Source organism: Papio anubis, chromosome 6 (genome assembly GCF_008728515.1).
Source record: "Papio anubis isolate 15944 chromosome 6, Panubis1.0, whole genome shotgun sequence".
Classification (NCBI taxonomy): Eukaryota; Metazoa; Chordata; class Mammalia; order Primates; family Cercopithecidae; genus Papio; species Papio anubis.
In genome coordinates, this window is record NC_044981.1 from 60,692,456 (window position 1) to 60,717,766 (window position 25,311).

The 25,311-nt window shown below is 31.7% G+C and overlaps 1 protein-coding gene across 1 annotated transcript in view; it reads right to left on the minus strand.

The window, feature by feature from the left end:
* Positions 1-914: 914 nt before the first annotated feature.
* Positions 915-25,311, minus strand: part of LOC101000355 (protein eyes shut homolog) — an 88,852-nt gene continuing 64,455 nt past the window's right edge. The window contains exons 6-7 of the mRNA XM_021936793.2: positions 19,901-20,067; positions 915-1,265 (exon numbers count right to left, since the gene is read on the minus strand). Of these exons, the coding sequence (XP_021792485.2) occupies positions 944-1,265; positions 19,901-20,067 (489 nt within the window). The 3' untranslated portion in view covers positions 915-943. The remainder of the gene's footprint in view (positions 1,266-19,900; positions 20,068-25,311) is intronic.

Below are 25,311 nucleotides of genomic sequence, written 5' to 3' on the forward strand. Positions count from 1 at the left end.
ACTTAGAACATGTTTGAATGTGAAGTAACATGACCAACTTTTTAGCAAGCTTACCAGAATTTTTGCCCTCAAATTTATTTTTGCCTTAAAAAAGCTAATCTGGATGGCTATACATTTATTCCAATGATATCACCATTTCCATTTTTGGAACTTATCTTTAAATTGCTTCCAAAACCTTCAACATATTACTTTAAATACCAAGCAGGGAAAATATTTTTTGTGTTAATGAAAATCTAAATAACTTTTTGAATTGGGTCTGCTTAATAAAACGGAATAGCCAATTGGACAAAACTTTAAAAAAAGTTTTATAAGTGATAATGTAATTGTTTTTCCATATGGTCACTTTTCTGATTTTTATAAGGTAATGATAATAAGTTTGAAATTATTACAAATAATCATATCAATGTAAGACCAATCATAAATATATCAAGTAATTAAATTTGAATGCTTAATTTCTGACATTTAACGTTAAAAGTTGTCTTATTACTACACTGTGAATCTTGTTTTCTATGACCATACAGAAAATATAGTATGTTTGTGACTTTACCTTTTCTTAAATGTTATTAATATCAGGGCATCAAACTGACCTAGACAATACTGAACCAAATTTTATTCTTAAACTAGAAAACACTGTCCATATGCTCACTCCATGTGCTTATGCAGCCAAACAGAAGGTTGAAATGCAGTGCTAAGCTGTTTAGGCAAAATTATTTGGAGCTTATGGCTGCCTGTTTTTCCCTTCAGACCTTTGACATACACCATCATATTCCCAATGCTTCAGTCTGACCTTATTAGTCTTATTTGCATGAGCAAGGCTGTGTAGTCAGATTAAATTGCCCAAAGAAGCAATCCTATTATTCAAGTGAATGCTTTTTTTTTTTTTTTACTTTACCAAATAAGAAATCACACTATAATACCAATCAATAGACACATTTGAGATATATCAAATAAATATATTAATAACATTATTTACTAGAAAATTTAATTTATCAGGGAAAAAAGACTTGCCTTTAAATCCTGGGACACACTTGTAGAAGAAATATCCCCTTAAATGTATACTAGTTGTTCCATTTTTGCAGGACACAGATTTGCAATCTTCAGTATCTATCTCACAGATGTTCCCTTCATATTTTTGCAGATCGCTACAGTTACAATTGTGGGAAAGGGCCAGGCAGAGGCCATGCACTGATATACTCTGGTTCCCTAAGCAATAGTCAACATTGACAACACACAATCTGCCAATGTAACTAAGAGAACAGCTGCATCTGAAACACAGAAAAATGAAAAACCCAATTAGTCATATACTTTATATTGATATATTTAAGTATTTAAATCACACATTTATTTAAAAACACAAAGAATTATTTAATGAAGATAGTTGTGGGGTACATTTTAAAAATATTTTCATAGAGTGTCAATTCTTGGCAAAATTACTTTTGATTATTGTGCAGAATTATGAGTGAAAATAACTTTGGTGCTGAATATATCCAGTCTCAAAAACATATTCTGCCACTTAATTGCTAAGTTACCTGGGATAACATCATGAACTCTGCCTATGCTAATGTGTGTGTGTGTGTATTCATATATTATTAGGTTGGTGAAAAAGTAATTGTGGTTTTTGTCATTGAAAATGATGGAAAAATTCACAATTACTTTTGCAACAATCATATATATATATACATGAGATTATTCAAACTCAGTTTGTCACGCAACGCAATTATTTAAGATGTAGCTATAAGGTAATGCCACTTATTCTTTTATTATTCTTTAAATCTATAGTATTTTGAATTTTAAAAGATCTGTACTCTTGAATACATGAACATAATTCATGCATTCATTATTTTTATTTTTTAAATACATTTTTAATTAATTTGCAAATTGTCAGGAGATTTTCCCATAGTAATTTCAATTTATCCAATATATTTTTCTAGTAGTTTTTAACATAGTTTTCTTGTATGTGAAGATAATTGTGAAATAGTCTGCAATTTATGTAGATGTATTTTAAATATTTTTAGGTTTAATGTTGAGAACCATGTTGACTATCAACAAAAGTGGGGATATTTTTCTGGAGTTAGAGAGACAAGGATTTTTCACTTTTTTCTTCCTTTCAAATACAAATGTGCACAGGAACACACACACATCTGTTCAATACCTAATGTATTTAATCATTATACATTGAACAACTTTTCTCGGGTCCTCCTTATATGTAGGCATAGTTATAGGTTGGTAAAATAAACTATGAGATCATTTTAATATAATTATACATTACATGACATATCCACATGCATTTCTTTGAATATTTTATATATATACATAAATTGAAAAATAAAGCATAAGGTGAAAAACATGTAAATCATAGTGATGAGTAAAGTATCACGATTTTCAAGTATTCTTTATCAAGCATTCAAAGGGCACTTAACATTATCATATAAACATACCAATGGGCTGAGAAGAGCAATGTCAAATCACTTTGCTTGTTATTATTAATAAAAATTGACCTACTGAACCTAAGTCATTACACTCATAACTCTAAATGATGGGATGTGTTTGGAGCCAGCAAAAATGTTAAAGGTGAATTAGTTCAAGCCTTTCTTCTTGTAGTTGGAAAGAACTTAGCCATTTAATGCAATTTGTCAAGGATCACTGAGATTATTAATGGTATGAATACAGTGGATGCCTTGATGTGTTCAAATCACTGGTCTTGGAGAGAAAACTTTCGTTTTAATTATTTTCAAACATTTGTTAAATAAGTATATTTATGCCTGCTTTCCTCATCTACAAAATTCCCAGATGCACATCTATTTCACAGAAGAGTATTGAATGCATTTTTTAATGGGCAAGTAACTGTTACCTACTATATCAAACACTCTTACAACAAAGTTACCTGAAATAAAATAATAGAACACAGTTACTTCCTCTCAATACCTTTCCTCTTCTCCCTCCACATACGGGGAAAAAAAAAAAAGAAAGAAAAAATTCCTAGGTAAATTCGAAACAACTGCCACATGGCAAAAAAAATAAAAAATAAAAAAATAAAAATAAAATAAAAAATTGGCCTGTGTTAGGCCTGTTTAACCATATTTTTGTAAATTGTTAATAGTGCATTAATAGTGCTCTTTCACTTTCAACAGTGTTCTGATTGGGGTGGTAGATTACATGGGGCCCTTTACATAATGCCAAGATTATTATATAGTTTTGTGCCTCCACTGTACAAGTTTTAGTCATAATGCTATTTGTTATTCCATGAAAATGAAAAGAAAATTTTAGAGAATTCCTTCCTAAATGGACATCATGTACAAGAACATGAAGGCATATCTTTATAATTCTTCCTGAGCTAATCTCTAATTTATTAAATCTCAACAAAGGTATCAAGAGGTAGACTCTAAATTATATATGGGAAGCTTACGACATTGAGAGTATTTTTGAAGATTAAGAGTAATACGGAGGTACCAGCTCAATCAGATACTATAACAAACAAAAACTGTAATAACTGAAATAGAGTTTGCCAGTTATCTATTAGGATCTTGCTTAAGTCTCTAAAACCTACATAGCCTATAAAGAATGATTCCTTTTTAAGTCTGAGCTGTGTGGGGATAGTGACACCTTTTACTAAGAGGAAAATTTAATAGGAGAAAACTTGGGGTAGAAACTAGGAATCTGCATTTGGCCATAGCAAATTTGAAATGATAATTGACTTGATATTTTTACTTCATTATATTTCATATATTTTTATATTGACCTGATATTTGTTTTATTGAGCTTTAATGTCCTCAAGAGAATACTTTTTCTTGTGTACTAGTCTTTTTAAAATTTGACGAGTTGCAGTTAGAGCAACAACCTACTTGTTACCAATTTTGGAATTTTTCAAATTTTATTTTTGACACAACATAGGCACATTCCCTTATTGTTTAGAATTATCATTTCTATATCAACCTACCTGCAATATAAACCTACCTACACATATATATTTATATATATATATTTAAATTCTCAAAAATGATTATATCTTAGTAATATATAATACTCTGAAATTTTATCTTTCCATTCAATGATATGTCTGAGATACAAATCCAAATTAGCACATTTTGTTTTCAAAGGTTGCAAATATTCTATTATATGAATATACCATGTTTTACCCTCAGAAGACACTGTAGTTACTATGTGTTTTAATTTGTTGTGCTAATATTTATACAGAAATGGAAGTCTTCATACAAATATATTAGTGGACTCTGTAAAGAGGATCCATAGGATAAATCCCTTGCAAAATTGACCTTCATCAAAAGGAAATCACGTGTTTAATTTTAATAGTTCTTATCAAAGCCCTCTCTAAAAGGCTGATGTTCAGAATGCTGGGCTTCCCAAACACCGGAGAGTTCTGCGTGTCATAAAATGGTTTAGTATTTACCAGGCTGATTAGAAAACCTAGCCTATTTTGCTATGATTTTTATGCGTTTCGTTTATGAATATCTGCACTTTTTTCGCAAAGTTACTGGTCATTTACCTTTTTGTTTCTTATTAGCAACCTATTTTTGGTAATTTTTCTACAATAAATAATTTATATTTTTAACACTCATTTTATAATTAGTACTAAAGAAAATAAGATATCAACACTTCCTTCTCCTTTGCACCACAAACTTCCCCTGACCCCCCAAAAAGCAACTCGGCAATCTGCTGCTTTCTAATGGCCATTATTTGAAAGCTCATTGGGATGTTCTTAGGAAAGTGTTGCTTCTGATGCATTGGAAGTAGTCCAAAATTTCTGAAATGCCAGGCATTTTGGTTTTAAATTTATTTCCAAGTTTTAATATTCTGGTTTATTTTAATTTATATTTTCATAAAATACTATGCAAATATTCCTATAATACATGCAAATATTTCTTATAGAGTAACTATAGTGTCTTCTGAGGGTAAAATATTACAGTGCATTTCCATTTCTAACTCATCATGACACCTATATATAACTAACATGTTTAACTATTTTTGTGTTTTCATTTATCTCAATGTTTCCAAATAAAATATTTTACATTTATTACTTAATAAAAAAGCACATTTAAACATTATTCATTGATGTCATCCTATGGAAGAGAAGTATTTACATTTCTTACACTGTTCCTTACCCCAAAACACACACACACACGTGTGCACGTGCACGCACATGCACACACACACACACACAAGCACACACAGATAATCACACCAAGCCCTTATTTCATTCTCCCAATATAAAAATAGGTTAATTTTGTGATAAATTAACATGCATTGTATATAATTATGTCTTTAGTGATATCATATATAGCTGAAAGAGGTGGTATATATTTACTTTTACAGAACATTTTTGTTTTCCTGGCAGTTATTAATCACTTTATTTTTAGTTTTATTTACTTATTCTAGGCACCCAATCATCATTACTTCCCCATGTCCCTCAATATGCAAAATACATTGAATATTCTCTCAGCCTCAGTGTTTTTGTCCTTAGAAATGGGTCTTTTGAATGGGTAGAAGTGTTTTTGTCCTTAGAAATGGGTCTTTTGAATGGGTAGATCCGTAGACTCACTGCACAGTGTCTTCTGGGATGACTCTTCACCTTCATCCTGGAAAGCTTTACCTCCTGTCTTCTGGTTTGCATCCTCAGTTTCCTAAATCCCTCATCTTTTTCCTTACTTGACTTCCTATTTTAAGTGAAGTATATTATTTTTAGGTTAGACCTCTTGAGAACTAAAAATGTTCACATATTGTAGATCTGAAAACTATTTTTTGTACCTTTTCCTTATTACTTTGAGGGCAGTGATCTTCAGTTTTGGAGTTTTTTCAAACGTTTAACATGCTTCTCGTCTTTGTATTTCCTCTGAATTCTCTCCCCACCTTCTAACCCCCAACTGACTTTGGTCTCTGGCTGTGAAGTTAAGAGAATTTCTTAACATATATAGTTATGCTGGACTCTCCACTTATATTGAAAAATAAATCACCATTTCAAATATGGTTTGAAATTCCATGTATTCATTGTGAATGGTTTTCTAGTGACTAACTTTATTGCATTGTGATCAAGTAGAGACCTGGCTGATTTGTTTAAGAACTCTCTAACTCTCTCAGTCTGTATTTTTTACCTAGACCCAGTCAGTGACAGTCAGGGGAAGTGACCTGGCCACCCATATTTTTAGAGCAGAATAGGGAAAAATACCTTGTTATCTTTGTTTTGGGAGTAGCCTTTTACTTAATTTCTCCTCTGTAGTATTGCATCACATCGCTGGGCTCTGTGTATTGCTCAAGAATGGAACAGGCTGTTTTTTTCCAGATGCTTGAATGTTTTTGGAGTTTATGCCTTTATAAATTATACATTTTTATATAACACCTGTATCTGTTTTTCCTTTAATAGCTTCTCAGTCTTGTGTTATGTTTAGAAAAGCCTCCCCAATTTAAGATATACAAATATTCACTCTCATTGTCTTTTAGAAAGCAATAGTTTTATTTCATAAATGAATTATTGTGGGGAAAAGAAAGAGAGACCAGACTGTTACTGTGTCTATATAGAAAGAAGTAGACATAAGAGACTCCATTTTGTTCTGTATTTGAGATGCTGTTAATCTGTAACCCTATCCCCAACCCTGTCCTTGCTAGAGACAAGTGCTGTGGTGACTCAAGGTTTAATGGATTTGGATGTGTGCAGGATGTGCTTTGTTAAACAAGTGCCTGAGGGCAGCATGCTTGTTAAGTCATCACCATTCTCTTAATCTCAAATACCCAGGGACACATACACTGCAGAAGGTCGCAGGAAACTCTGCCTAGGAAAGCTAGGTATTGTCCAAGGTTTCTCCCCATGTGATACTCTGAAATATGGCCTCGTGGGAAGGGAAAGACCTGATCTTCCCCTAGCCTGACACCTGTGAAGAGTCTGTGCTGAGGAGGATTAGTAAAAGAGGAAAGAAGGTCTCTTGGCAGTTGAGATAGAGAAAGGCATCTGTCTCCTGCCCCTCCCTGGGCAATGGAACATCTCGGTGTAAAACCCCATTGTATGTTCTATCTATTGAGATGGGAGAAAACTGCCTTAGGGCTGAAGGTGGGACTTGCTAGCGGCAATGCTGCTCTTTATGCACTAAAAAGGTTTATGGAGATGTTTTCACATGCATATCAAGGCACAGCACTTTTCCTTAAACTTATTCATGTCACAGAGATCTTCATTCATATGTCTTTCTGCTGACCTCCCTACTATGATCCTATTATCCTGCCACTTCCCCTTTTCTGAGATAGTAAAGATAATGATCAATAAATACTGAGGGAACTCAGAGGCCGGTGCTGGTGCGGGTCCTCTGTAAGCTGAGTGCCGGTCCCCTGGGCCCACTTTTTCTTTCTCTATACTTTGCCTCTGTGTCTTACTTCTTTTCTCAAGTCTCTCCTTCCACCTAAGGAGAAACGCCCACAGGTGTGGAGGGGCAGGCCACCCCTTCAAATTATCTGATAAATTTTTAAATGGTGTAATTTCTTTTCTACCACTGATTAGAAATGCTATTTATAATAAAATAAATTCATATAGATAAGTACATATATTTATATATAAGATATATACGCATATGACTCATATATATGAGTCATATTCTGCCTCAGTAGAAAGTGTTTGATTTAACATCCAAGACATATTTTAATACCTTGCTTTATATCTTTTCTCATACTCTTATGGTTTTTTTCTTTCAACTTTTATCCTCTTTATATACATAGCAAAACAAAAGTTTCATTTTTATTTTATATGAGACCATGTAGAATTTATATATGAATTTAGAGTTACCATATTTAAAACGTTGAGCCTTTCTACCCAAGAACATGCTATGCAATTGAAAGCATTTAATAATCTTTCATAAATCATCATTATAATTTTAAGATTTTCTTTTGTTATGCATTTATAACAGTTTATTCCTATGTGTTCTATGTTTTGGATTACTATTATAAATAAAATATTTGTCTTCATTTTATTTTCTAAATGACATTTATTTCTTATTGGAAATCTATACATTTCTTATGAAGATTTGTCAGTAGACCACAATATAAAATTATTTTATTTCTAATAAGTTTTTAAAATCAATTCTTTTATTTTACTATATTCATAATCATATCTATAAACCACAATAATTGTGTGTCTTCCTACCAATTTATACTTCCTCATTTTTTGACTTTTTCATATACTTAAATACTTTCAGGAGCCTAAATTAATAGCAGGCATTATTGATTGTAATGCAAAATGCTTTCAGTATGTCAACATAAAGCTAAATAAAAACTACTTTGTATCTGGTTTAACACTTTCTGTCTGAAATTCCACCTTGATATATCAAGTCTGTAGTTCCAGCCTTGTTCTCGTTAGGATCTCTCCAGTAATTTTTTCTATTACATATTTTTTAATCCTTTTAAGTCAAAGTGTTATAAAGAACCTCTTAAACAACCTAGAATTGGTCTGTTTTAGTTTGATTTTTGAGGTAATTTAATGAATGTTAATAATCAATATATCTTTTATGTGTTTATAATATTTTTTTTTCTGTTTTGAAATGTGAATTGTGTTGTATTTCTTTATTTGGTGAATTGGTTTGTAATGTGATTTATTTGTTATAATTTTGAAATATTTGCCTGGTTTTGATCTTCTATTAGTTATGCTTTTAAAGGTGTATAATCTACTTAGCTTTGTACTTCCTGAAACAGATAAACTAAAATCAATCAGACCAATATTTTCTGTTAATTGTACATTTCTGGTTTTTGTAGTACACACCTTACTTCATAAAATGGAATTCATAATGTATCCTACCTACACACCTAACATTAAAAATTAACCAAGATAATTCCCTAACTCTAATACAAAAAGTATAAGAGACCACTAATTTATAAGACCACTATTTCTATACAAAGATACTAAGGAATGACTAAACTAGAAGATACACTGAAGTGGTTAGCTGTTTGTACTCATACACAGAATTATCTTGGGTTTGGTAGCCATAAAGAAAGACTGTTAATAGTCATTTCCTATTAGACACTCAAGTAGGATGATGTATTTTTTCCAATATGCTTAACAAATTCTAAGAAATTTCTGAGTGAAAAATAATATTTATTGATTTAACATAAAATATTTATTCCTGATATATTCAATGATTATTAAAATTGTGTAAAAATATTTTGTGCCAATATCTGACCTGAAATTCAGATCTTAGATATTTATATGTAGGTTTTATATACACATTAACTTATGCTGCGACTTTTAGAAATTGTGCAATCCATGGAAAACGTTTTCTTTGCCTGAACTGTTCTGTGGATTGAAAGATTTATAGCATTCATCATTCACTACCCACATGCTAAATGTCAACTGTTCCAGCCAATTATTCTGAATATTGACAATGACTCTAGAAATTCCCAAGATGCCTCTAGAAGACAAAATACTCTCCCTGAAAATCACTGAGCTAAAATAAATTTCTCCAATTTACAAAAGCAGTCATCACTTGTCACCCAACCATGTAGTAGTATGTCAAGCATTTTGTCATCATAATTAATAAATTCAAATAAATCGTAATATGTATGTGTACACTGGTATTGAGTACTAAGATAAATGGCTATCAGATTGAAAGCTTTTCAGGGAGAAATACATCAATTTTGATAAAATATCAATTTTGATGAAAATTATAGTAACCTACAAATGTTATTGATATCTTAAAATTATGTAAATTTAAAGAAATTTCCTTTGAGATATCAAATTGGACTAAAATAATTTATGGATGTATTGCTAACTGTATTATTAAATATATAAATTTTAAAATACAGTTAAATGGGAAAATAGTGAATCATATAAAAAGTAAAAAACAGAAGCCTACTAGGTAAAATTCTATAAGTTAAAAATATGATCTAATGTGAAAATATTATAATTATTAGTTTTTATCATTTATATTTTTAATGAAAAAATTCTAGGAATAGAAAAAATAAAATGTATTCCTTTACTTATTATCCTGAGTCCTAAAGTTATGACCCAAATACCTTATAAACTGTAGATACTCAATGTGTTAATATTGTCCACAAACGCATTTTAAACTTGAACAAGCTATGCTCAAGACAAAGATCACCTTTTAAAGATTCTCCATAAAAGGGTGCATGAAATTCCAACTCTTAGAATATAATTTGAAAAGCAATGCAAAAAGTTGTATCTATAAAAACTATTTAAATATAAATTTAAATAAAAATCTGACTCAGGTAGTATAAAATTATATAACATGCATAAATCATTTTATTGTTTGAGATATGAAATTAAAGGATGAAAAATCATAACACCTGAAGTTATAATATAGTCAAACTTTTATTTTAAATATATAATGTATGTATTTGGGAAAAATATATGAGAGATAATTGTATATAGATGAGTTAAGTTTCAACCCATATGAAACTTGAAACTTTATTATTGAAAAATGCTTCATTTAATGAAGTTTGTCATAATAATTTTGGTATGTGTACAGGTAATACAATGATATGCACTCTAGAATTGCTTAAATGAATGATTTCTATATCATTTTACTACAAAGATTTAAGAACCAGGATTATTTGGTTTTCCAGAGCATAATAAAGAGAGAAAAAATATCAGTGTATGTAAGTGCTTTAGACAAAAAGATTTAGACACTTGATCTAGTAGTATCAAGACTGGCCCAAACCCAAAAATACATTCACTATGACACTTTCATATGTAGTTCAATATCTTTTTTGTTTTGAAGGTAAAAATGTAAGCATATAAAGCTTTTACTTGATGGCAGAAAAGTTTGCATAGTATAGCCAAAATAAATAAATAAACCTAAAACAGACTATTCAATTTGTTAATAAAATCACTGACATCATGGCAGAAATTACAATAGTCTTGGAATAAATAATTATCAGATTTTTTGGATCAGAAATAATTTAAGAAAATCCTGGTCAAATTATACTATATTTTTGTGCCAAATTCACATAAAGCTCTATTTTCACAAGCCTCCTGACTCTACAGAAATAGTTTTTGAAACTATACCTGATTTTCTTATGGACTTTTAGATTTTGCACTTGGAAACAGAACTCTTGCTTATAACTGAAAATTATGTTTTGGATATATTTAACATTACAGAGAAAATGTGAATCTCTTAAAATATCCTGTAAAGGAAACAGGTTTAATTTAAAACTTCCAGAAAGCAAGCCAGAAGACACATTGCTATAATCAAGCAACTTGTATGTTCAGAAAGTGAAAAAAAATAATTATTTTAGTACTTTAAAAAATATGTTCACTTTTTAAATAAAATAGAACAACCATGAGATGTGTTCTGAAGAGTATATAATCTTACCTATGTATAGTACACTACCTGCGAACAGATATCATGTCTCACTGTCATAACGTTTTGAATAATATATTCCAATTAGAGGATATTCAATAAATAATAAATGTACAAATGAAGATATTTCATTCTGTTATAGTATTTCTGGTAGCAAGTAGGGATTGGTGACTTAGACATAAATTTGAGGCTTCAAAAAGAGGTGGGAGTCATGAACACTTCACAGTCGGGGCATGGTATTAAGAAATTATCATCCCATACTTAGCAAATCTTTCCTGGTCTTAACTAACAATATAGTTGGTATGATTTTTTCTTTGGCTCATTAAACATTTTATAAATTCCCAGAAAAAATTTTTGAACATTTCAGGGCAAAAAATGTGGTAATATGCAGACCTGTTTGAAACATGTCATTTATATTATGAATTTTAATCTGTACCCATTTAAAATACATTTTAAAAGAAAATGTTTATACATTATTCATTAATTTTGTGTCTGTTACCATCATCACCATTATTCGTGTCTATTATTATAATACTGTCATTACTTTGTCTTATAAATTGAGTTTAATTGAAAAATTTCTCCATCCCCAAATCACAAAGATATTTTTCTACATTTCTTTCATTTATATCATAATTTTACCTTTTACTTTTAGATCCCTATACACATTTAGAGTCTCCTTCTATATAAGGTATAAGGTTGTAATCCAGTTTCATTTAAGGTCTTATAATAAGCCATTTCCTCAATACCATTTACTAAAGAACCCTGTATGTTCAAACGAAATTATAGCTGAATTTCTCATATATCAAGATCCCATATATACTTGGGTTGTTGTTAGAGCTCTCTGTTGACCCATTATTAGTATTATTATCATTTTCCTTTAAAGGCACCCATATGGGTTTCTGGGTTTGTCATACCATACGGTTCATGAAATCCCACACCATTAGTCTTCCTTTTCAAAGATAACTTCATAATTTGGAAAATGTTATTCATAAATATATATAACATGATAATTAGTGTCTAAAATTACTTGCAATATTTTTGTTGTTGCATTAAATGTGTGAATTAATTTGGGAAGAATTAATATTTTAACTAATTTAAGGCCTAATATTTAAGTCCATGCATTATGTTTCCATTTATTCAGAGTATATATAATTTTCTCTTTTTCATTGAGCTTAGTGGTACATAGAGGGTCTCTTTAACAGAGAATTAGAACTTTTTTTTTTAATTCTAAAGATTTTGCATATCTTTTGACATTATAACAGGTGGTATCACATATATAATTTCTAGATATTGCAACTGATATGGAAAAACTTAATTTTACATAAAATACTTGTATATGCAAAATTTGCTGGGCCCCATTGTTAGTATTAATTATGAGACAATATCAAGAACTCATTAAAGTGTTGATAATTTCAATTGCAAAAAATCCCAAGATTTTCTGGATGTCAAAAAATAATGGCAAACAAAAGAGAATCACAAAATCAGAAAAGAAGGAAATTATATCACAAAATTAAGTATAATTTTCCTAATAAATAAAAAGCTTCTGAAAATCATTGTTTCATTAAACAAGTATTTGTTGAGCACTACTCTATGTGTCTTGTGGCTTACTACTTTTCCTTATCAAAATGTTTTCAATGTTCATCCGTATTAAAGCATGTATCGGTGATTCATTTTTGTCTATTGCTGAATAACATTTCATTGTATGAATATAACAAATTTTATATATACATTCATCAGTTGATGGTCATTTGGGTTGTTTCAACTTTTGGACTCTTTTAAACAAAACTGCAAACACTCACATACAAACTTTTGTAAGAACATGTATGTTCATTTTTTTGAGTCTATACTAGAAGTAGAATTGCTGGGTCACATGGAAATTCTATGATTAGACTATACAAGTGGTTGTAAAGTGTTATCTCACAGTTTTGATTTAAAATTCCAGTCTTTCAGCCTTTCACCATTAAGTATAATGTTAGTTATGTTTCTTTGTTCTTCTTGTTTATTTTAGACTTCCCTTATCAGATTGTGGAAGTTCCCTTTTATTCTTCATTTGTTGAGTGTTTGTTTCATAAATAGTTGTGAGATTCTGTAACATGCTTTTTTTCTACATCTATTTATATTATCATGCATTTTCTTTTTTATTTATTCTATTGATAAAGTAAATTACATTAGTTGATTTTAAAAAAATTAAACCAACCTTATATTCTTATGATAAATCCCACCTGGTCATGCTGTATAAATCTTTTTGCATGTTGCTGAATTTGGTGTGATACTGTGTTGAGGGTTCTTGTGTGAATTAATTTGGGAATAATTAATATTTTAACTAATTTAAGGCCTAATATTTAAGTCTATGCATTATATTTCCATTTATTCAGAGTTTATATAATTTTCTCTTTTTCATTAAGTTTAATGGTATATAGAGGGATTGAAAACATAAAACTTAGATTTGCTTATAGTTTTCTTGTGATTTGTCTGGTTGTGCTATTGTTGTAATATCGGCCTCATAAAATGAGTTGGGAAATGTTCCCTGCTCTTCTATTTTTGGAGGAGGTGGTGAATAATTACTCTTAATTTTGCTTTAAATATTTGTTACAATGTCAAATGAAGTCATCTCAGCGTGGGCATTTCATAGTGTTAATTTTTGTTGGTTTGTTTAATTACTGATTCAATCTTTGTACTTGTTATAGGTTAGATTTCCTATTTCTTCTTGAATCAATTTCAGTAGTTGGTATTTTTCTATTTTCCATTTTATTGAAGTTAACTGATTTTTTAAAATTTACAGTTGTTCATAGTATTTCTTTGTAATTATTTTTCTTTCTGTAATTTCAGTAATATTTTATATCTTATTCCTGATTTAATATATTTATTTTGTTGTTTAAAACAAATGAACTTTTGTTTTTCTGATATTCTTGTTTATATTTTATTTTATTAATTTTACTCTAAATTTTATGATTTCCTTGTTTCTACTTATTTTATTTCGTCTCTTGTCCATTGTGTTGTGGAAGTTTAGGCTATTAAGATATTTACAGCTATAAATTTTATTCCCAGCACTGCATCACCCACATCCCATGAGTTTTGGTATCCATTTTCATTAATCTCAAAGTCTTTTCTCATTTCTCTTGCAATTTCATTTTGATCCATTGTTTAATATAGATTGTGTTATTCAACTTCCATATAATTGTAAATTTACCAAGTTACTTATTGTTTTTGATGTTTAATCTCATTCAATTTTGGTCAGATGATGCCCTTTTTATTATTTCAATTTTTTGGAATACATTACAACTTGTTTTATAGCATATTGTAGGATATGGTCTATCCTTGAGAATGTGCCATGTACATTTAAGAAGGCAATTCTGCTGTTGTTGGGTAATGTGTTTTATAGCTCTCTACTATTTCTAGGTGATTTAAAATGTTCAAATCTTCTATATCTTAGTTGATTTCCAGCCAACTGTTACATCTGCTGTTGAAAGTAGAATATTAGAGTCTCTAATTGTTATTGTTGAATTAACTATTTCTCCCTTAAATTATTTTTTAGCTTCATTATTTTGAGGCTCTGTTGTTAGTTGTATATATACATGCATATATACATACACACACAAACACACACACATATGTTTGTAATCACGACCTTTTCTGAGAGTTTGACTCTTTTATAATTATAAAATATCCTTCTTTTCCTCTAGTAACTGTTTCATTTTTTCTCTTAATATATATTTTATTCTCTTAATATCTATTTTTTTTTCCCTGATGTTAGTATAGGCACTCCAGTTTTCTTCCTGTTGCAGTTTGAATGATATATTTTTTATTGCTTTACTTTCACCTTATTCGTATCTTTGAATCTAAAATATCTTCCATAAACCATGTATATTTATATACACACACACACATATCTATACATATGTATGCATCTTCTATAGATTGTATGTAGTTGACTAAATCAGAAAACAGCCAGTCTAAAAATCTCTATCTTTTGATTGAATTTCTGAAATCACTTTAGTTAAATATTTTTGATATATTTGAATTTATGCCTGCCATTTTACTTTTTGTTTTCCACATGTCTAATATCGCTTCTGTACCTCTGTTTTTCTCATTCTAATTATTCTAATACTAGTTTCTTTTATACTAAGTACATATTACTCTAGGGCAATATTTGATTTTTTTGTATTTATTTTTTCATGATAGGGTCTCACTCTGTTGCCCAGGCTGCAGTGCAGTGGCACAATCATAGCTAATTGCAGCTTCTAACTCCTGGGCTCAAGTGATACTTCTTCCTCAGCCTCCCAAGTAGTTAGGACTACAGGTGTGCACAACAATGCCTGGCTGATTTTTAAAATTTTTTGTAGAGACAGGTTATCACTATGTTGCCCAGGCTGGTCTCAAACTCCTGGGCTCAAGCTATTCTCTTCCCCTGGCCTCTCAAAACACTGAGATTACAGAGATAAGTCATTGTGCCAGATCATGAGGACAACATTTTAAATTTTTTAAATGCTATTTTTACTAAAGTATATGAGTTTTTGTTGTTGTTGCTGTTTTGTTTTGTTTTGTTTTTTAATACTTTAAGTTCTAGGGTACATGTGCACAACATGCAGGTTTGTTATGTATGTATACATATGCCATGTTGGAGTGCTGCACCCATTAACTCGTCATTTACATTAGGTATATCTCCTAATGCTATCCCTCCCCCCTTCCCCCACCCCACAATAGGCCCTGGTGTGTGATGTTTCCCTTCCTGTATCCAAGTGTTCTCATTTTTCGATTCCCATCTGTGAGTGAGAATGTGCAGTGTTTGGTCTTCTGTTCTTGTGATAGTTTGCTTAGAATGATGGTTTCCAGCTGGATCCATGTCCCTACAAAGTATAAAAAACTTGTCCTTTTTTATGGCTGCATATTATTCCATGGTGTATATGTGCCACATTTCTTTCTCCAGTCTGTCACTGATGGACATTTGGGTTGGTTCCAGTCTTTGCTATTGTGAATAGAGCCACGATAAACATACGTGTGCATGTGTCTTTATAACAGCATGATTTATAATCCTTTGGGCATATACCCAGTAATGGGATGGCTGGGTCAAATGATATTTCCAGTTCTAGATCCTTGAGGAATCACCACACTGTCATCCACAATGGTTGAACTAGTTTACAGTCCCACCAACAGTGTGAAAGTGTTCCTATTTCTCCACATCCTCTCCAACACCTGTTGTTTCCTGATTTTTTTAATGAATCTCCATTCTAGCTGGTGTGAGATGGTATCTCATGGTGGTTTTGATTTGCATTTCTTTGATGGCTAGGGATGATGAGCATTTTTTCATGTATCTGTTGGCTGCATAAATGTCTTCTTCTGAGAAGTGTCTGTTCGTATCCTTTGCCCACTTTGTGATGGGGTTGTTTGTGTTTTGCTGTAAATTTGTCTGAGTTCTTAGTAGATTCTGGATATTAGCCCTTTGTCAGATGAGTAGATTGAAAAAATTTTTTCACATTCTGTAGGTTGCCTGTTCACTCTGATGGTAGTTTCTTTTTCTGTGCAGAAGCTCTTTAGTTTAATTAGATCCTATTTGTCAATTTTGGCTTTTGCTGCCATTGCTTTTGGTGTTTAGAAATGAAGTCCCTATCCATGCCTATGTCCTGAAGGGTACTACCTAGGTTTACTTCTAGGGTTTTTATGGTTTTAGGCCTAACATTTAAGTCTCTAATCCATCTTGAATTAATTTTTGTATAAGGTGTAAGGAAGGGATCCAGTTTCAGCTTTCTACATATTGCTAGCAAGTTTTCCCAGCACCATTTATTAAATAGGGAATCCTTTCCCCATTTCTTGTTTTTGTTAGGTTTGTCAAAGATCAGATGGTTGTAGATGTGTGGTATTATTTCTGAGGGCTCTGTTCTGTTCCATTGGTCTATATCTCTGTTTTGGTACTAGTACCATGCTGTTTTGGTTACTGTAGCCTTGTAGTATAGTTTGAAGTCAGTTAATATGATGCCTCCAGCTTTGTTTTTTAGGCTTAAGACTGTCTTGGCAATGCGGGCTCTTTTTTGGTTCCATATGAACTTTAAAGAAGTTTTTTCCAATTCTGTGAAGAAAGTCATTGGTAGCTTAATGGGGATGGCATTGAATCTATAAATTACCTTGGGCAGTATGACCATTTTCATGATATTGATTCTTCCTATCCAAGAGCATGGAATGTTCTTCCATTTGTTTGTGTCCTCTTTTATTTCATTGAGCAGTGGGTTGTAGTTCTCATTGAAGAGGTCCATCACATCCCTTGTAAGTTGAATTCCTAGGTATTTTATTCTCTTTGAAGCAATTGTGAATGGGAGTTCACTCATGATTTCGCTCTCTGTCTGTTATTGGTGTATAAGAATGCTAGTGACTTTCGCACATTGATTTTGTATCCTGAGACATTGCTGAAGTTGCTTATCAGCTTGAGGAGATTTTGGGCTGAGATGATGGGGTTTTCTAAATACACAATCATGTCATCTGCAAACAGGGACAATCTGACTTCCTCTTTTCCTAATTGAATACCCTTTATTTCTTTCTCTTGCCTGATTGTCCTGGCCAGAACTTCCAACACTATGCAGAGACACACATAAGCTCAAAATAAGGGATGGAGGAAGATCTACCAAGCAAATGGAAAACAAAAAAAAAGCAGGGGCTGCAATCCTAGTCTCTGATAAAACAGACTTTAAACCAACACCTAGATTAATATAGCAAGTAAACAAGGTAATCCAGGAATTGAACTCAATTCTGCACCAAGTGGACCTAAGAGACATCTACAGAACTCTCCACCCCAAATCAACAGAATATACATTCTTCTCAGCACCACATCGCACTTATTCCAAAATTGACCACATAGTTAGAAGTAAAGCACTCCTCAGCAAATGTACAAGAACAGAAATTATAACAAACTGTCTCTCAGACCACAGTGCAATCAAACTAGAACTCAGGATTACGAAACTCAATCAAAACCACTCATCTACATGGAAACTGAACAACCTGCTCCTGAATGACTACTGGATACATAACAAAATGAAGGCAGAAATAAAGATGTTCTTTGAAACCAATGAGAACAAAGATACAACATACCAGAATGTCTGGGACACATTTAAAGCAGTGTGTAGAGGGAAATTTATAGCACTAAATGCCCACAAGAGAAAGCAGGAAAGATCTAAAATTGACACTCTAACATTGCAATTAAAAGAACTAGAGAAGCAAGAGCAAACACTTTCGAAAGCTAGCAGAAGGCAAGAAATAGCTAAGATCAGAGTAGAACTGAAGGAGATAGAGACACAAAAAACCCTTCAAAAAATCAATGAATCCAGGAGCTGTTTTTTTGCAAAGATCAACAAAATTGATAGACTGCTAGTAAGACTAATAAAGAAGAAAAGAGAAAAGAATTAAATAGATGCAATAAAAAATGATAATGGGGATATCACCACTGACCCCACAGAAATACAAACTACCATCAGAGAATACTATAAACACCTCTACCCAAATAAACTAGAAAACCTAGAAGAAATGGATAAATTCCTGGACACATACACTCTCCCAAGACTAAACCAGGAAGAAGTTGAATACCTGAATAGGTCAATAACAAGCTCTGAAATTGAGGCAATAATTAATAGCCTACCAACCAAAAAAAGTCCAGGACCAGACGAATTCACAGCCAAATCCTACCAGATGTACAGGGAGGAGCTGTTACCATTCCTTCTGAAACTATTCCAATCAATAGAAAAAGAGGGAATCCTCTCTAACTCATTTTATGAGGCTAACATCATCCTGATACCGAAGCCTGGCAGAGACACAACAAAAAAAGGGAATTTTAGACCAATATCCCTGATGACCATCGATGCAAAAAACCTCAATAAAATACTGGAAAACCGAATCCAGCAGCACATAAAAAAGCTTATTCACCATGATCAAGTGGACTTCATCCCAGGGATGCAAGGATGATTCAACATACGCAAATCAATAAACATAATCCAGCATATAAACAGAACCAAAGACAAAAATTCATGATTATCTCAATAGATGCAGAAAAGGCCTTTGACAAAATTCAACAGCCCTTCATGATAAAAACCTTCAATAAATTTGGTATTGATGGAACATATCTCAAAATAATAAGAGTTATTTATGACAAACCCACAGCCAATATCATACTGAATGGGCAAAACTGGAAGCATTCCCCTTCAAAACTGGCACAAGACAGGAATGCCCTCTCTCACCACTCATTTTTTTTGTTTGTTTTTTGTTTGTTTGTTTGTTTGTTTGTTTGTAGTTGCTTTGGAACTAATCGTACTCATCTTAACTTAGCAGAATTTATCACGGATTTATGCTAACTTGATTCTACAATGATATAGAAAAGTTATTTCTATACAGATATATTCCTTCTTCTCTTTTATTGTGTTAGAATTGTTATACATAACATATATTATGTAACATAATATATAATAAGTATATATGTATATATAAGTGTTTGGTGTGAAAATTCCAATCATTTTAATAAAAAAAAAGATTGTTACCATGAAAGAGTTTGATTATGACTCATCAGTGTAATTATAACTTTTCGATAGGTGATATTATCTGCTCAAATGATACATAAATACCTGGGTCTATTAATTTCATCTTCACAAATAGCTTCATGTTGACTCTTATTTTCTTGATCATCAGTTATATTTTCCAGATACATGTTGCTAATCCATCTGAGAAAACATAGATACCGATATTCCTGATTGTCTTCTTCACTCAAACAACTGCATCCGTTTGCACAGATCTATAACAAAAAGAAATAAAAATGTTATAAATTCCCATCACTTACTACAATATTACAATTGTGATCTGAGAGACCACAATACATGCCTCTCTGTCTACTAAGTTGAAACCTAGGGTTAAGGAAACAGAAGATAACTATGGGACAAGGGTTCAGAACTTGGCTGGCACAGCAATTCCCTAAATTTCTAGAGCTACAAGAAAAACCACACCCTTGCTACACTCCCTAACAGGAGATATCAGTCAAATTGTCATTCCATTCCTAACTCTGATTTACAACCAAGGCCACCATAACCCTTATCAGACAGAACTGCCTTACAAACACTCTTCTGATAAGCAATTGTAGGTCTCAAATCAGTTTCAGCCAGTTTATACAAACAGGACACAAACTGTCTTTGTGTCCTATAGTTCACTTTTTGATGCAAACTGCCAAATTCCACCTCATTTTAACATTAAAGCCCTGCTTCAAAAAGAACATGGTATGCATGTTACATATATGTTTACTCACTGAATATGTGCTTGATTCCTCCTCATAAATATGTATTGCTTTCCCCGCAAACCTGTTGAATATGTCTGAGTCTATTTTGAACACAGACCCTGTGAGGCACAAAAATCACCCTGCCCTTTACCACTTCTAAGAGAGCACCTTGGGTCGATATCAGAGATAACGTTTTCCCAGTTATATTATTTGGCTCTGTTTCCTCACCCAAATCTCATGTTGAATTGTGATCCTGAGTATTGGAGGTGGGGCCTGGTGGGATATGATTAAATCATGGGTGCAGTTTCTCCCTTGCTGTTCTCCTGATACCAAGTGAGTTTTCCTGAGATCTGGTTGTGTAAAAGTATGTAACACCTCTCCCTTTACTGTCTCTCCTGCTGCCATGTGAAGACTCATGCTTTCTTCCCCTTTGCTTTCTGCCATGATTGAAAGTTTTCTCATGCCTCCCAGCCATGCCTCCTGTACAGCCTGTGGAACTCTGTGTCAATTAAACCTCTTTTCTTTATAGATCACCCAGAGTCAGGTAGTTCTTTATAGCAGTGTGAGAATGGACTACTGCACCCAGTTAGCAAACTGATATCACAAATAAACTCTTCATTCTACTATTTAGTCTTCTTGGTAGTCTTTTGGATGACACAATCATTTCAAAGTTTGAATTTCAAGCTTTCATGTATTTGTTGAAATAATGTGTTCCTTTAGCAAAGGTTGAAAAAATCAGTTTTGATTTATGTCAAAATCATTTTTAATAGTCAAATTGTTTATACTCGAATTGTGACAGAAATGTATATGTATATGTATATATATATGTACTGAATACATGTACATTTATTACACAATTTTTTAAAAAATTCCATTTTAACCAAATTTTTATAGACATTGTTTGTTAACTGATATGATGGAAATAGCATTGTATTGATAGACAGATCCATGGAAAATCTATTTGTGGTTTTGCTAAATAGTTTCTATCCTTCAGTGGTTTACCTATTTTCTCCTTTGAACTGATAGTAAAGCTTTACTTGATTCCTTATTAAAAGTAAATTAAATAATATCTTTCACATGTTTAATATTTTCATAAAGTCATGATGGTATGTTTTATTGAAAATTATATTTATACTTTTAACAGCTTTAAAACTCTTCAGCTTTAAAACTCTTCCACAGATATGCTCAATGGATTTACCTGACGGTTAGGTAAACTGTAAGAAAAGAAGTGCACTTCTTATGGAGTGCTTAAACACAGGCATATATTTGTATATTTACATATACCTATATTCCTAATTCCTACAAGTAAATTCAAATGACAATAGAACTTTACTATCTTTAAAAACACTTCTCTGCATATTTTCATAATTTCTTTTTGGTTTTGGTTCATAGACAACAAGTTATTTTCCATCTGTCGCAACACAGATTAGGAATTTGGTTTCATGGTCTGATCCTTCATTGATATCTAAGTAGATAAATGGTTCATAGAGATTTACTCTCTGTTGAATTAGAATCAAATGAGAATCTGTCTTTTCACTTTCTACATAGAGATCAAAATAAGTAAGAAAGTCGAATCTAGTAGGAAGGAGAATAGTTCTTTGATAACATGATAGTGACATGTTATTTACACTTGCCCCAAGTCTAAAATATTACAATTGAAGCTATAAGTTTTATCTGTGTCTATATGTCTATGTGTTTGTAATTCATAAAGGTCTTCATCTCTCTTTGAGTATGTAATGATTTTCTACATTCAGAGGATATTAGTTGTAATTTTTTTTCCCAATTAAAGGAGCACTATTATAATTGGCTTACAAATTTAATAAGTACTCATATAAGAAGTAACAAATATTGGCGGGGCGCGGTGGCTCAAGCCTGTAATCCCAGCACTTTGGGAAGCCGAGATGGGCGGATCATGAGGTCAGAAGATCGAGACCATCCTGGCTAACACGGTGAAACCCCGTCTCTACTAAAAAATACAAAAAATATTGGCCGGGCGAGGTGGCGTGCGCCTGTAGTCCCAGTTACTCGGGAGGCTGAGGCAGGAGAATGGCGTAAACCCGGGAGGCGGAGCTTGCAGTGAGCTGAGATTCGGCCACTGCACTCCAGTCTGGGTGATAGAGCGAAACTCCGTCTCAAAAAATATATAAAAAAAATTAAATTAAAATTAAAAAGAAGTAACAAATATTAGCATTTTATGACACCACTTGATTATTTTATCTATCTCTATATCCATGTATATAGGTAGTTTAGCTTCCTGAGATCTGAGACTATATTGAACATTATAACTTACTGTGTATTTCTTTCAAAAATGAAAATATTTTATTTTGCTACCTCAGAAAAATTGCCAAAGTCAGAAGGTTGATTTGGCTATAAAACTATATTTTCTAGCCTATAAGTCTTATTCAAAATTTGCTAATTTTTAAAATATTCTTTATGGAAAAATGCCTAATGTATTATTTCTGCACCTTAAATATAATTAGAAAATATGAAACATCAAAATTTCAAATTACTCATTGTATTTTTAATTATTATATATCTACATTACAAAATAATACACAATAAAATCTTGAAAAAGAGCAATATATTAACAAGAAATATTAGTATAGAATTTGGAATAGGACAGACTTATTTCACATAACTCTGTGCTTTCCCTTTTATTTTCAAAATAATTATTACGGGGATTAAAAAAATCTGAAAGAACTAAAAGTTGGATAATGAGGTTTTTCTTTTGACTACACCTCCAAAACAGCACATTTTATCTAAGGGGTGTGATATGAACACCTAAATTAAATCCAATGCTCTGGTTGAGACACTTTTATTAAATGGGAACGGTGGTGCATTATTTTATGCTGCAGGTATTTACTATATCTAAAAACTATTGCAAGTAATTTCTGTGACTAAAAAATAATTTTGGATTTCAACATTATTTCTCATCTGTTCAGATAGTCTAGACTTCTACTAGAATTTTGGTTTTCTATAATTAAATTTACAAATAAGTAATCTCTCAAAAAATTAGTAAGACAGTAAATTATATCAGTAGACATATAGAAACTTGAATCTACCTTGTATATCGGAGGAATCTACCTTGTATTTCTCAACTTTGTGTACATAGAGAAACAAAGATCTGCTTAAAGGAGTCCATTAATCTTTAAAAAAATTTATGCAAAACATTCTATCAAAACGTTAAATCAAATGTGTTAGGCAATTTTGGACTGCATAGTGGTCGGCAACCCCAACTCCTATATTATTCACAGGTCAACTGTACATATACCATGTACATAAAATATATGATTAATTATTAAACTTTGCACAAAAACCTCAATATTACAAAATATACAAAAGTTAAATTAGAAGTTTTATTCTAGATATTTAAAAATGTTTACTTGAGGAAGGAATGTAATAAAATCATGATTCTGGGCAGTGGAAGATCTGTTCTTCCCAAAGGAAATAGAAGTAAAACAAACAGCTGAAAATTCCCTTTTTGAGAATTCATTCCTATTAATGTATACACATAAGACAATATTATTACCCCAAAGTCACTTCTTTTGTAGAGAAATTAACCTACCTGAAGAACATTTATAACATACTTACAGAAAATGTTCTGCATAGGTAAGTAAACAACTCTAGTTAAATAATGCCAGCTATCATTTCAGGGAATATAGTGTAATTTTCTATAAATTATTTTGTCATATCCACAATATATTAATACATAGGGTCACTTGGCAAAGGACTCTGTGGGAAAAAAAAAATATGTAAGATCTAATATATGCCCTTTATTTTGCCATTTTTGACCCTTGATATTAAATAGATAAATAAAGTGACTTCAGAGGTGAAAGTGACTTTTTGTAATCATGATATGTAGAAAGCTGGATCCTTAAAACAGTATCTGTCAAGGTAAAAATTGCATGAAAGTTAAATAAGTAATTAAATTTTATTAAAGACTATTGAAATAGGGGAGAGAAACTAAACTCAATTCTCCAAAAATAGAAAACAGGAGGGATTTTAATTGCGAACTTGAATAGAAAATGACAGCAGTCCTCCCTTTTGTTGGTTTCACTTTCCATGCTTTCAGTTACCACACTTCAAAAACATGTTAGTGATGTTCCCCTTCCTGTGTCCAAGTGATCTCATTGTTCAATTCCCACCTATGAGAGATAACATGCGGTGTTTGGTTTGGGGGTGGGAGGAGGTAGGAGGGATAGCATTAGGAGATATACCTAATGTAAATGATGAGTTAATGGGTGCAGCACACCAACATGGCATATGTATACATATGTAACAAACCTGCACGTTGTGCACATGTACCCTAGAACTTAAAGTATAATAATAATAATAATAATAATAAATGTTAGTATAGTTTAGTAAGATATCTTGAAAAAGAGAGACAATAGTCACAAAACTTTTATGAGAGTATGCTGTTATAATTGTTCTGTTTTTATTAGTAATTGTTGTTAATCTCTTTTTGTGCCTAATTTATAAATTAAACTTCATCATAAGTATGTATGTATAGGAAAAAAATACAGCAAATACAGGGTTTGGTAATATTCACAGTTTCAGGCATACACCGGAGTCTTGGAAAGTATCCCTGCAGTTAAGGGGGAAGACTGTTATACTTGATGTCACTAGAGAAGAGTTGGATCAATGGAATGTGTCAAGCAGATTGAGTTATTATTGAGTATGCAAAGATTTTGCTCTGTGAGTAGGCCTTCTGTAGAGTACACTGGGAAGTAAGAGTACTATCGTATTTGATGTTTACATTTCAGAGACATG